Source organism: Gorilla gorilla, chromosome 16 (genome assembly GCF_029281585.2).
Source record: "Gorilla gorilla gorilla isolate KB3781 chromosome 16, NHGRI_mGorGor1-v2.1_pri, whole genome shotgun sequence".
NCBI classification, from domain to species: domain Eukaryota; kingdom Metazoa; phylum Chordata; class Mammalia; order Primates; family Hominidae; genus Gorilla; species Gorilla gorilla.
The window spans coordinates 66,025,251-66,038,525 of record NC_073240.2 but is presented as its reverse complement, the minus strand read 5'-3'; the positions used below and the strand labels follow the sequence as shown (position 1 = coordinate 66,038,525).

Genomic DNA, 13,275 nt, shown 5'->3' with positions numbered 1-13,275 from the left:
TTCTCAGGTGGGACCCCTTCCCTGTACCTAAGGGTGTGACTTTGCATTTCAAGCCCATCAGAGTAACCATGCTTACTGCATTCATGTAACAGGAATTACTTTATATACTAGAACATAAAGGCCTGCAATGGAGTACTGGCCCCTCATTTATTTAGATGTGCCAGATGTCCCACTCTTTTATGTATGTATATTGCCTCATTTAATCCTCACTGGCAACCTTGTAAAGGAGCTACTAGTAACATTATTTTGTAGATCTAGAAACTGAGACACAGAGAGTTTATATAACTTGCCACTTGCTGGAGGATTCAAACCGAGGTTGGTTTGGATGCTTATACCTATGTTTTTCTCACTCAACCTTGACCACAAGGAACTGCTAGTTTGCCAGGCCAGATGGCCAAATCCACAATCAGTTAAACTGTTGTCAGGCAGGAATGTGTTTAGTAATAACCCTGTGATGATATCACAGGATTATTTGATCCTATGTCTTGCTGGGGCAAAAAGGGGGGGTTGTACATTTTGTGTTTACAACTCTTGAAGAGAGACCTGTGTCGTCTTGCCGTGCCAACTGTACGTTCAACCATCTGTGTTTCTTTTCCATTGGCCTTGCTATTGCAGACATCCTTGTTCGGAGAGGGGACCTACCTCACCAGTGACTTGAGCCTGGCCCTCATATACAGCCCCCATGGCCACGGGTGGCAGCACAGCCTCCTCGGCCCCATCCTTAGCTGTGTGGCCGTGTGTGAGGTCATTGACCATCCGGACGTCAAGTGCCAAACCAAGAAGAAGGGTGAGTGAGCACTTGGTCCAGACCTGGGCTACAGGCCTCTGTTGGGTGTACAGGCTCTTGCTGGCCCAGCTGTTGGGTAGAGCACCCATTGCATGCCCAAGGGTTGGGCTGGATCCAGGGCAGTGCCAGACAGGGTCCTGCCCAAGGAGCGAGCAGTCTTCTTAGAGATTGAACACTCAATGGAGACCATTCACTACGAGGGGGTAGGTAGGGGGTGCCAGGTAAGGAGGCTGATGAGGCCCACAGAGGCAGCTCAGAGGAAGTAGTAATCATGGTGGGTCCAAGAAGCCAGGGAAAGCTTTGTGGGAGGAGGAGAGATTTGAATTTTTTTTAAAAGTGAGTGATGAAGCCAGTGCGTGGGCTCCTTGAAGGTAGGAATGAGGTCTCATTCATTCTTGGGCACCGGGTATCAGCAGAAAGCCTTGGTATGTACTTGATATTCAATAAATATTTGCTAAATGAAGCAAAGGATGCTGGGTCCAGACCCTCCGATCTACACTGGCGTGTGCCATATCCCTCCCGGATGTGAAGGGCAGCCAAGGTGCTGGGGAGTCCTGAGCTCTCCAGAGAGTGATGACTAGCTGGCTACCTCATCCCACTCCCCTACTGTGTCCCTGAGACTGTTTGCCTTGTCTCCTCCCACCATTGTGTGGCTCTCCTCAAAGGCAGAGCAGTCGCAGAACTGTCATTCCAGTCTCCAGAGCTGGCTTGTTGGGGCCAGGTGCGGTGCGGCTCACGCCTGTAATCCCAGCACTTTGGGAGGCCAAGTCGGGTGGATCACCTGAGGTCAGAAGTTTGTGACCAACCTGGCCAATGTGGTGAAACCTCGTCTCTACTAAAATTAAAAAATGAGCCGGGTGTGGTGGCGTGTGCCTGTGGTCCCAGCTACTTGGGAGACTGAGTCATGAGAATCGCTTGATCCCAGGAGGCAGAGGTTGCAGTAATCCGACATCATGCCGCTACATTTTAGCCTGGGCAACAGAGCGAGACTCCATCCAAAAAAAAAAAAAAAGAAAGAAAAAAGATCTGGCTTGTTGGTTCCAAGAGAATTCAGAAAACTGACTGTTCTGGCCTCTAATGTAAAACAACTGGAATTCTGAGATGCAGGCCCAGGTCTGACACCACCCTCCCAAACTGGACAGCATGGATATTTGCATTTATAATTCTTAGGAAGTTTGCAAACCGTGACATTAAACATCAAAACAAAACCTTCCAACCTCTGCTGTCATGCAGCTTTGGTCTTCCTAGTTTTTTGTAGAACTTTTTTGTGTTATTAAAAGAAAAGGGTTTTTTGTTTGTTTGTTTTAAAACAAGTCTTGGTACGAAGGGTGGAAGATAAATGTTCTAAAACCTCAAATCCAGAATGGTTCATTTAAAATGCCTGTTAAGGCCGGGTATGGTGGCTCATGCCTGTAATCCCAGCACTTTGGGAGCCTGAGGCAGGCTGATCACCTGAGGTGTCCGGAGTTTGAGACCAGCCTGGCCAACATGGTGAAACCCCGTTTCTACTAAAAATACAAAAATTAGCTGGGCATGGTGGCAGGCGCCTGTAATCCCAGCTACTTGGGAGGCTGAGGCACAAGAGTTGCTTGAACCCGGGAGGCGGAGGTTGTAGTAAGCCAAAACTGCGCTGTTGCACTCCAGCCTGGACGAAAAAAGCAAGACTCCATCTCAAAAAAAAAAAAAAAAAAAAACATATATATATATAAAACGCCTCTTAACAGGCATATATATATATATATATATATATATAAAATGCCTGTTAAGAGGCGTGTTCAGATCAAGTCCTGTTCCTAGCTCCCAGTCCCAGCGTATTTCTTTGCTATGGCCATCAATTTGCTTCTTCCTTCTGTTCTCCCCACTCAGTTGAGTTTTGTTTTTTCTTCCTTGTATCCCTTATATTTTCCTACTCTTTTTTTCCTCCTCCCATTTGCCTGCCAGATTCTCCGTTTTTTTCAGTGCTGCTTCATGCACACACAGGTCTGTTCCTCAGCCTGCCAGGCCTTCTTCCCCCTCAGCACCAGGAGGCTTGACTTATTTCTATTTATAATGTGCTTCCTTAGTTCTATTTCCCCCCAGTGAAGATGTGTTTTACTCTCCTTATTCAGATTCCAAGGAGATAGATCGCAGACGAGCGAGAATCAAACATAGTGAAGGGGGAGACATCCCTCCCAAGTACTTGGTGGTCACCAATAACCAGCTGCTGCGAGTGAAGTACCTCCTGGTGTATTCACAGAAGCCACCCAAGAGGTAAGGCCCAAGAGAACAACTAATGGCTGTATTCAGAGTGCTGGCTTTCTTAGTTGTTGTAGGTATCAGCCTCCCCTCCCCCAGCCTTAGACCTCCGCTAGATGTCAAGTATGTAAAGCACCATGCTGGACACGGTGAGAAGTGAGAGATAGGATCTGGAGAAGATGTGGTCCCGACCCTAAGAGGACTGTATTCCAGTGAGAAGAGAGAAAGATTGGTAAATACAAATAGCATGAGAGACTGACTGAGTCCAAATTGGCTGCCGCAAACAGTGTGGCCCCTTAGCCATTAGGCCCATGATTGCAGTCTGAGACCCACCGATGAGGTTAAGCTGAGAGGCAGGGCAGTGACTGGACACCGGGTGTGATTGTGCACAGGCTGGCTCAGTAGCTTCCCACAGTGGCTGCTGAACCACTGACTGCCCCTCTCTGGACCTGAGATGCTTCATCATTATCTCTAAAATGAGGGCCTTGAACTCAATAGCAGATGTGGGCCTTCAGACCTTATCAGCTTTGGTGGATGCCTAGTTCCATCTCTGCAGTGTGGGAGTATGTGTAGGGCTCACCAGCGTTGGGGGCCACTCTTGAGATTTTGTTGCATTGTTGGAATCCATGATGGTGCTTCTTGCAGGGGCCAGCAGCAGGTAAGTAGATATGACAGGAAAAGGGGTCACTTTAAATAATCCCCACTCCTGCTTGTACACACCAGTGGTTTCCATGCTTCCAGACTTCATAAACCAGTAAAGTCTCCTCCCGACCCCTGTCCAAATTTGGGAAATCTATATAGGGTGCCTGGGTCCAGGTGACATTATGCTTTGGTTTAAAATCATCTAACTTTTTATCCTTGAAAATTCCATTCCTTTCCCACTTCTCCCTGGAGCATCTCTTTAGTGCACACTCGGGTGGTTTAGATCATCTCCTAGTGGGCCAAAGAGGATTTCCCCAGCTTGGATTTATATCTGCATGTGTCAAAAAGTGAAAAGACTTCAGCTAAATTACCTGCCACCTGCCACCATCTGGGCAGACACCCTGAGCTAGGCCATTGTTATAGATACCAAGATGGGTTGTAAATGGTAAAAGAGGAGCTACAAAAGGGAAGATCAGGATGAGCTCATTGCATAGCTGTCTTTGCGCATTTAGAAAATATCCTGTTGAAAGGCGTGTCAGTGCCTGGGCAAACAGCCCCAGGTTTCTTGAGCAAGGAAGCACGAAGCTTCATTTCATGGCTCAGGCAAAGGATGAAATTCATCATTTTGTCTTCTTAGAGCCAGACTTGTTGTACACACTTAAAAAAAATGTTTTTCTCTTTTTGCCAACACCACTCTTTTTTCCCTCTTAAGCAGGGCTTCGAGCCAGCTCTCCTGGTTTTCCAGCCATTGGTTTACCGTCATGATATCCCTGTATCTGCTGCTGCTGCTCATAGTGAGTGTCATCAACTCCTCTGCTTTCCAACACTTTTGGAATCGTGCGAAAAGATAATCTTTCTGGGCCTGGTGTGGGGGCTACCTCAACTATGTGCCTTATGGTAACTTGTTCTGTACCTCCTATGCCTCATGTCCAGCCGGGTTGAGCCTAGGGGCCAGTTGGGGGACCACAGGACAATTTTCGTATGGCCTAAATGTATCAATTGCCTTTGATGATGTTCCCAGCCACACTCCAGTCAACGGGGACTACTAGTCCCTCACTCTTAGGTTTTAGGGGAGCCCTTCCATCTGCTCCTTCTTAAACTGTCCTAGGGAGTTGGCTTTTCAGCCAGGGCCAAAGGAAAAAGCCCTGCTGCATTTAAAAACAAAGTGTCCAAGCTGTCAGTGGTGTGTTTACAATCTCTCCTGGCGGAGGTTGGCCCTTTCTCTAATACCTTCTGGAAGGCGGAAAATGTGGGAACTATAAATCACTAGGCGGTTGCCTTGTTTTGACTTGAGACACCCAAGAGGAACAGTCATGTTTCTCATAAAAATCAGTGGGATCATTTTTGAATTCCATCAGCCTTTGTATGTGAGTGCAAAACATTTTAACAGTTTTCTCAAATCAACAAACAGCCTTCTCCTATAGCTGTACTTGCCCCACTCCCCAAAAAACCATGGATGAGAAAGAAAGGAGTCAGGGGCCTGATAAAAAATACAGACTTCATGAGCAACTCAAGATGAGAAAACTCATCTTTTTCTAAAAATTACCAACTGCTGATTACAGCTGAAATGGAACCAAATGTTTGTTTTCTGATTTTTTTTTAATAGCTGTTTAACAAATTAGTCTTTGTGAGCTGAGTAAAAGGGGAAATTTCTAAACCTAGTGCACTGTTTGGCCAGTGTCCACAGCCTCTTTCCTGGCTGTGTTTTAGAGAAAGGGATTTGAGCTATAGGCTCGCCTCCTGTTCTCATTCTCACAAAGCTGCCTTGACTGTGGCCTGCAACCACGAGTGCCATGCTTTTAGGCCTTCTGTGGCCTACTGGCCTTCAAGACAGAGGCCTGCCCCAGTGTGCCACAGATCCATGTGGATGGAGCCTCCTTCAGAGGGGTCACAGGTCTTTGAGACTCAGCCTGGGCTTTAATGTGTAGGAAAAGCCTTCTGGCCACCCCCAGAGAGCCGGAGCCCTGCTTGCTGTATTCTCTGCTCCCTTCTTCCTGCTGGGTTTTAGCCATAATAGAGCCCGGTACGATTTGGGAGTGACATTTCTGTAAAGAAGAGGAAAAATCATTTTTCTATAATCTGTAAAGTTGTGAAAGAGCCACTACCACAGTTTTTACATTGATTATTGGAACATTTCAGAATAAATAAAGATATTTTCTTAATGATTTAAGTTGCCTTTGTGAGTGCTTTTAGCCTTAGTGTGAGTCTGCCCTATATGCCTTGTTGTTAAAAACTTTATCTTCCATCCTTCCTTTTTCAAACTAGCTGTTTGCTGGAGAGCATATATCACCAGGATATGATATCTAGGAGGTGTTGGATTTCTAGTTAATGACTTAACAAACGTGAGTACCTACTGTATGCCAGGCACTAGGAATATGAGCAGGATCGAAGTCAGAAAGCCCCTGCTTTCACAGAGCTGACAGCCTGCAAGGTGGGCAGATGGACAAATATTTCAAGAGTGAGGTTGGGAGTTTATGGTATTATAAAGTTTAGGGAAATACTTGGCAAGGAGTCCTAACATGGTCTAGGGTCAGAAAATACTCAGGTGACACATGTAACATTGCAAGGCACCTTACTATACTGGTTAATTTTCACAACAGGCCTTATCCACTTTTTTTTTTTTTTTTTTTTTTGAGACGGAGTCTTGCTCTGTCACCCAGGCTGGAGTGCAGTGACGCAATCTCGGCTCACTGCAGCCTCTGCCTCCCAGGTTCAAGCAGTTTTCCTGCCTTAGCCTCCCTGTAGCTGGGATTACAGGCACACACCACCATGCCTGGCTCATTTTTGTATTTTTATTTTTATTTTATTTCTTTCTTAAATTTTTTTTTTGAGCTGGAGTCTCGCTCTGTCACCTAGGCTAGAGTGCAGTGTTGCAATCTCAGCTCATTGCAACCTCTGGCTCACTGCAACCTCTGCCTCCCGGGTACAAGCAATTCTCCTGTCTTAGCCTCCTGAGTAGCTGGGATTACAGGCGCATGCCACCACACCTGGCTGATTTTTGTGTTTTTAGTAGAGATGGGGTTTTACCATGTTGGCCAGGCTGGTCCTGAACTCCTGACCTCAAGTGATCTGCCCACCTTGGCCTTCCAAAGTACTGGGATTACAGGTGTGAGCCACCATGCCCGGCCATTTTTGTATTTTTAGTAGAGACAGGGTTTTGCCATGTTGGCCAGGCTGGTCTCAAAATTCTGACCTCAAGTGATCCACCTTCCTCAGCTTCCCAGTTACAGGCATGAGCGACTATGTCCAGCCAGTGCCAGAGAGTTTAATAGCTTGCCCAAGGTTTTATTGCTAGGATGTGGCAGAGCTGGGAGTTGAACCTGGCAGACTGATTTCAGCGTCAATCACATAACCAATCTCCTTCCCCCAGAGGAATTGGTTCTAGGCTGGAAGGTGGAGGAAAAGTGTTTCAGGCAGTAGGAACAGCACATGCAAAGACCTGAAGTTCTTGGAGAAGCTAAAAGCAGGCAGGTTATAAAGGAAGAGGCAGTGATGAGAAATCAGGCTGGAGAGGTAGACAGGGACCAGATATTGAAAGACTTTGAAAGCTGTGGGCGGCCAGGCGCGGTGGCTCACGCCTGTAATCCCAGCACTTTGGGAGGCCGAGACGGGAGGATCACGATGTCAGGAGATCGAGACCGTCCTGGCTAACACGGTGAAACCCCGTCTCTACTAAAAATACAAAAAATTAGCTGGGCGTGGTTGCAGGCGCCTGTAGTCCCAGCTACTCGGGAGGCTCAGGCAGGAGAATGGCGTGAAACCAGGAGGCGGAGCTTGCAGTGAACCGAGATTGTGCTACTGCACTCCAGCCTGGGCGACAGAGCGAGACTCCATCTCAAAAAAAAAAAAAAAAAGCCGTGGGCAGAGGAAAGCCATTAGAAGGTTCTAAGCAAGAAAATGATGAGATACAGTTTTTAGAAAAATCACTCTAGCTGGTGGTTGGAGAGCGGATCTAGGATTACTTTGAGGATTAAGAGGATTGATGCTTATGTAGTGCCCAGGGCAGAGTAAATCACTGATATGTATCAGTTGCTGCTACTATTATTACTTGTTTTTAAGGGCCCAACAGAGCAGAGAGCCTGCAAAGGAGACAGTAGTAGTGACCAGAGAAATAGGAGGCGACTGAGATAGCAAAGTGTCATGGAAGCCAAAGAGGAGGGCTAGATGAGCAGTGTCAAATGTGCTGAGAAACCAGGGTTATACCTGAGAAGTGTCTGTTGGATTTACTGGATTGGAGATATTGGCAAACTCAGCAGGAACAGTTTCAGTGGAGTTCAGTATAGCAGATATGGACAAAGTCAGACTGCATAGATGGGAAGTTTTTGCAGTTTCCAGGAATTCTGTTCCCCGAGACCTGGCCATATGTCTCAAGTGAAGAACCCCTGCTTTGGCTTGACTCTGCTGTCACATTAGCTCACTGCTACAGAGCAGGGCTGAGGAGTGGGCCTCTCATTCCGGCAACATTTGTTTCAAACCTAGCCCTGTCTTTTTTTTTTTTTTTCCTGAGTTTTCTGCTCCACCCCATACATCCCACTTCCAGCCCCCCTCCCTGCAAAAAGAAGAAATGGTAACGCAATACCTGATATGACTGTGGGCACAGAGGATACATAAAGAATGGTCTTGCCCTCCAGGAGCTCCAGGGTTAGTGGAGGGACATGAGATAGCAGGTACGTTTTGATATGGGGGAAGGAAAACTCTGGAGTCTAGAGGGTTCGAGTGGGCAGGAGGGAAGACTAGGGCAGGACCACGTTATGACTTCCATGGGCCCTGGGCACTTTTGCCTTTCTGGGCCCCCTTTCTTCCATAAAAGTATTTAAAATTATATTTTATTACTGCATTGATATAAAAATGAATATATTTATGTACTAAACCATTTTCTTCCACTTAAAAGTTTTTTTTCTTCTAATTTTAAAAGAAAACATTTTTGCAATGTGGGCCTTAGGCACGGTGCCTACTATGTCTAATGGATGAGTTAGCGCAGGACTAGTGTACTAGGGGATAGTGTGAGACCTCTGGGTACCTGGGAATGGAGAGGCAGGAAGGAGACAAGCCCTACACGAGACTGAACATTCTATTTAGCACCGACCCAAAATCTCAGGGAGATCCCATAGGCCAGGCAGCTGTGGGAAAAGTGAAAGTGGTTTAGTTGGAGCCACCTCATAGGGGCCCCCAGCTGCCTAAGGTCTTGTGAAAAGCAACCCCATCTGTCCTCTGTCACTAATGCCATTGTAAGGGGGGACCTCTCTCAGGTGAGGTCCTTGCTTCTGAAAATGCACAGCATCCCATGAGCTGTCAATTTCTACCAGAAAGGGAAAGAGTTTTACTCTATGGGAGTAAGTGCACGAGTGTATGAGAGAGAGGTAGAATAGGAGAAGTTGTTCTGTGTCATTTCTGTTTAATTCATTTCATTAAACACTGATTGCCTACAAAACCAGGAGAGGGGTGGAGAGTTTGTGATTTAAACAGCCCAATTCAGACATTTTTCTTGAGAACATGGCCCCATCGCATCTGAGCCCATTCCTGCTAAGCCCAGGAGGCTTGTGTTGGCATGGAGTCAGCAGCATTCATCCCGTTGCCATGGTGATTCTTAGGCCCTGGGGCTGGATTTAGCTCACACAAAAACAGGACCACACCCCTCTCTAAGCCCCCTCCACAGCCCCCACTTGTCTCTCTCCCCACTCCCGTCCTCTCTACTGTGCCCCACCTCATGAGTTTTCCATCTCTTGGCCTTTGTTTGTGTTTGCCTTTGTCAGTCTCCTGCCTCTGGATGGGTTTCTGTTTGTTTCCAAACTGTCTGGGGCTGTGCACCATGGAGACAGTGTCCTGGGCTGCCTCTAGCCTGATCTGGTTAGAATAAGCCCCTCTCCTTTGCATGCGTCTCCAACCTGACATTTGGATAATCCAAAACAAATCATGACATTCCCAAGTAAAGATAGAAACCACCGTCTCCACCCACTCTGGCTGGTGCCCTTGTCCACCTGGAAAGGGTTTTTCAAAAATTTCCAGCGTTCTGCTGTAGTGTCCATATACTGCAGCCCTGAAAAGGGGAAGCAGCATTTATTGAATACTTAACTTTATATCAGCCACAGGGCTAGACTTTGCTTGTGTTAAAAATCTGGAAATTAGGCCAGGCGCGATGGTTCACGGCTATAATCCCAGCACTTTTGGAAGGCTGAGGCGGGCAGATCACCTGAGGTCAGGAGATCGAGACCATCCTGGCCAACATGGTGAAACCCCTTCTCTACTAAAAATACAAAAATTAGCCGGGTGTGGTGGTGTGCACCTGTAGTCCCAGCTACTCGGGAGGCTGAGGCAGGAGAATGGCTTGAACCTGGGAGGCAGAGGTTGCAGTAAGCTGAGATCGTGCCACTGCACTCCAGCCTGGTGACAGAGAGAGACCCCATCTCAAAAAAAACAAATCTGGTTTCCTGCATTAAAATTCAACTGCAAGCTCCTTGAGGACAGGGACTAGGCAGTCTTTGTATACCCAAGTATCTAAGATATGGTAGGTGCTGGAGAAGAGTTTATTGAGTGAATAAAGGGGTGCAAGGATACAAGAAACTTCCCTATCACAGTAGAGGGTAATGATTGAATGTTAGCAAAAAGAGAATGAAATTAGACTTGAGAAAAAAAATGCATTGACAAGACATTGTGGATGAGTGGGGGTTTCAAAGAAGGTTGTGGACATTTGTTGCTTGAATTCAGGGAGTCCCATTTGCGATGTCACCAGAAATACCTTTTGAGGTTAGTGGGGTGGAAAGGACAGTGTCTTGCATTGTTTTTTTTTTTTGTTTTTTGTTTTTTTTTTGAGACGGAGTTTCGCTCTTGTCTCCCAGGCTGAGGTGCAGTGGTGCAATCTCGGCTCACCGCTACTACATCCACCTCCCAGGTTCAAGTGATTCTCCTGCCTCAGCCTCCCAAGTAGCTGGGGTTACAGGCATGCGCCACCATGTCCAGCTAATATTTTTGTATTAGTAGTAGAGACAGGGTTTCACCATGTTGGCCAGGCTGGTCTCAAACTCCTGACCTCAGGTGATCTACCCACCTTGACCTCCCAAAGTGCTGGGATTACAGGTGTGAGCCACCACGCCCAGCCGCCTTGCATTTTATTTAAAGTGCAGATGATCCTGAGAGAGGCTCAACTGTTGACTTGAAGCTTATTCATACACATGTGCAAATGACTGATAACAAAGCCTCCCTAAGAGCAGGTTTTAGTAATGAGTTAGGAGAGGGTGGTGAAAGAGAAATCACTAGGGATTCAAGGGCAGGAGGAGCTTTGACCATGTCAAGGGGTGGGGCCGCTGGAATCAAACTTTGCTCTAACCCCATTTGGCCAAAGGAGGACCCCAGTGAAAACAGCATGTGGTGCTGCCAGGCTTTCTAGCCATTGCTGGTGACATTGGTTAGTTTAGTCAAACTGCCCACTGGTGGGTCAGAAAGGCCAGTTTCAATTTATTGGAAGCATGGATCGCAGGCTGCTTTAAAGATGCAGTTTTATTCTTGAGCAAGTGCAGGCTATCCCAAATGAGCCCATAATATATTGCCTATCAGAGGTCTGTAGGGATTTAAAACTAGCACATCAATTATATTTTTAAAGGGCTAGAAAAGTATTTGTCCTCTTATTTCTTTGGCCATCGATTTCCTTTGGATAAGTCCATCTGTTGTTCTTGTCACCCAGGGTTCATTCACCTTCCTGGTACCATACCTCAACTTCCTCTCTGGGGAACCAACTCCCTTTCCCACTCTCATTGGTCTTGGGAAGCTGACTGACTGCCCCCTCCACTCACACACTCTACAAGTAGAGCATTGACTCAGGCCCAAGCCAATTAGTGAGTTGCCTTCTCCCAGCCTCAGTGATTGCTTCAAACCTAGGCATGTGGGCCGGGTGCGGTGGCTCACACCTGTAATCCCAGCACTTTGGGAGGCTGAGGCGGGTGGATCACGAGGTCAGGAGATCGAGACCGTCCTGGCTAACACGGTGAAACCCCGTCTCTACTAAAAATACAAAAAATTAGCCGGGCGGGGTGGTGGGCGCCTGTAGTCCCAGCTACTCGGGAGGCTGAGGCAGGAGAATGGCATGAATCCGGGAGGCGGAGCTTGCAGTGAGCTGAGATCACGCCACTGCACTCCAGCCTGGGCGACAGAGCGAGATTCCATCTCAAAAAAGCAAACAAACGAACAAAAAAAAAAACCTAGGCATGTGGCCCAACTAGTATCTCATCAAAATGAGCCACGAGTTTTGAGATAATAGTATCTCATTTTGATATAATAATAGTATCTCATATCTTTTGATGAGATAATAGTATCTCATCAAAATGAACCATAAGTTTTGCTGGGGATCCTGGGAAAGAGACTTGCATTTCCAGTGGTCCTGAATGTGAGAGGCTGCCATCTGGCTGCCATGCAAAGTCTCAGACTGATGCCAACACAGTGGAAAGCAGAGCTGCTGTCCTGATGACGTTTTGAGTACTGAATCCAGTTGTGCTTGAAGCCAGACTTTTCACTTAGGTGACCAATAAATACATTCCTTTTTATTTAACAGAGTAAGTTGGGTCTTAACGGGGAATAAACGTGGGTAGATCTTAACTGATATCCTTTGCCATCCTGGAGCATCATTATTTTTAATGTAAATCCTTTGTTCACTATAGAAAGGTGTGAATTCCAAACTAGTGAGTCTGGATTGATGAAGTTTGACTGTCCTGACCCTTGGACTATCCCCACAAGGCACTCAAACCTGTGCAGAATAAGAGATGGGAGGCAGGGGCATGGTGACTCACGCCTGTAATCCCAGCACTTTGGGAGGCTGAAGCCTGCAGATCACTTGAGGTCAGGAGTTTGAGACCAGCCTGGCCAACATGGTGAAACCCCGTCTCTACTAAAAATACAAAAATTAACTGGGCATGGTGGTGCACGCCTGTAATCCCAGCTACTTGGGAGGCTGAGGCACGAGAATCGCTTGAACCTGGGAGGCAAAGGTTGTAGCGAGGCGGAGGTTGAGTGAGCCAAGATCGCACCACTGCACTCCAGCCTGGGCAGCAGAGTGAGACTCCGTCTCTAAATAAATTTATAAGAGATGGGAAAAACACACACACACACGCCACTGTGTTTTGGGGCCTTCTGCAGCCTCAGTCTCAAGGGGCCTCCTTCGGTCAGCTTGGACTGGCTTCTGGCCTCAGAAACCTCAGGGCCCATCAAAGTCCGGAAGCAGCAATGGGTAGGTCTGACCAGGGCTGTGGCTGTAAACTACACTGGAGGAGCCTGACTCTTAGGAAGACCAGAGATGCAGTCTGCAGCAGTAGGAGAAGGGAGGAAGGAAAAGGATGCTACCGTGTATCAAGTGCCTCCTGCATGATGTGCATATTAAAAGAATTATCTCATTTAATCTTCACAGTATCCCTGCAAGGCAGATACTATTCTGTTTATTTTACAGAAGAAACAGGTTTGGAGATGACTTGTGCAAGGTTAAAAGGCCAGAAAGAGGCAGAACCAGGGCTGACTCTAAAGGAATAAGAAAGGCAGACATGGCCAGGCACAGTGGGTCATGCCTGTAATCCCAGCACTTTGGGAGGCTGAGGTGGGCAGATCACTTGAGGTCAGGAGTTCGAGACCAG

The 13,275-nt window shown here is 47.1% G+C and overlaps 1 protein-coding gene across 5 annotated transcripts in view; it reads left to right on the top strand.

Annotated features, from left to right (window-relative positions):
* Positions 1–5,829, top strand: part of PARP16 (poly(ADP-ribose) polymerase family member 16) — a 28,860-nt gene extending 23,031 nt beyond the window's left edge. For 3 of the 5 annotated variants that reach the window (XM_019011357.4, XM_055362610.2, XM_055362609.2), the window contains 3 exons: positions 616–787; positions 2,896–3,037; positions 4,380–5,829. In XM_019011357.4, the coding sequence (XP_018866902.1) occupies positions 616–787; positions 2,896–3,037; positions 4,380–4,515 (450 nt within the window). In that variant the 3' untranslated portion in view covers positions 4,516–5,829. Of the gene's footprint in view, positions 1–615; positions 788–2,895; positions 3,038–4,376 lie in introns of all 5 variants that reach the window. The other 2 variants (XM_019011356.4, XM_019011359.4) reach the window with 1 other exon arrangement.
* Positions 5,830–13,275: the final 7,446 nt, after the last annotated feature.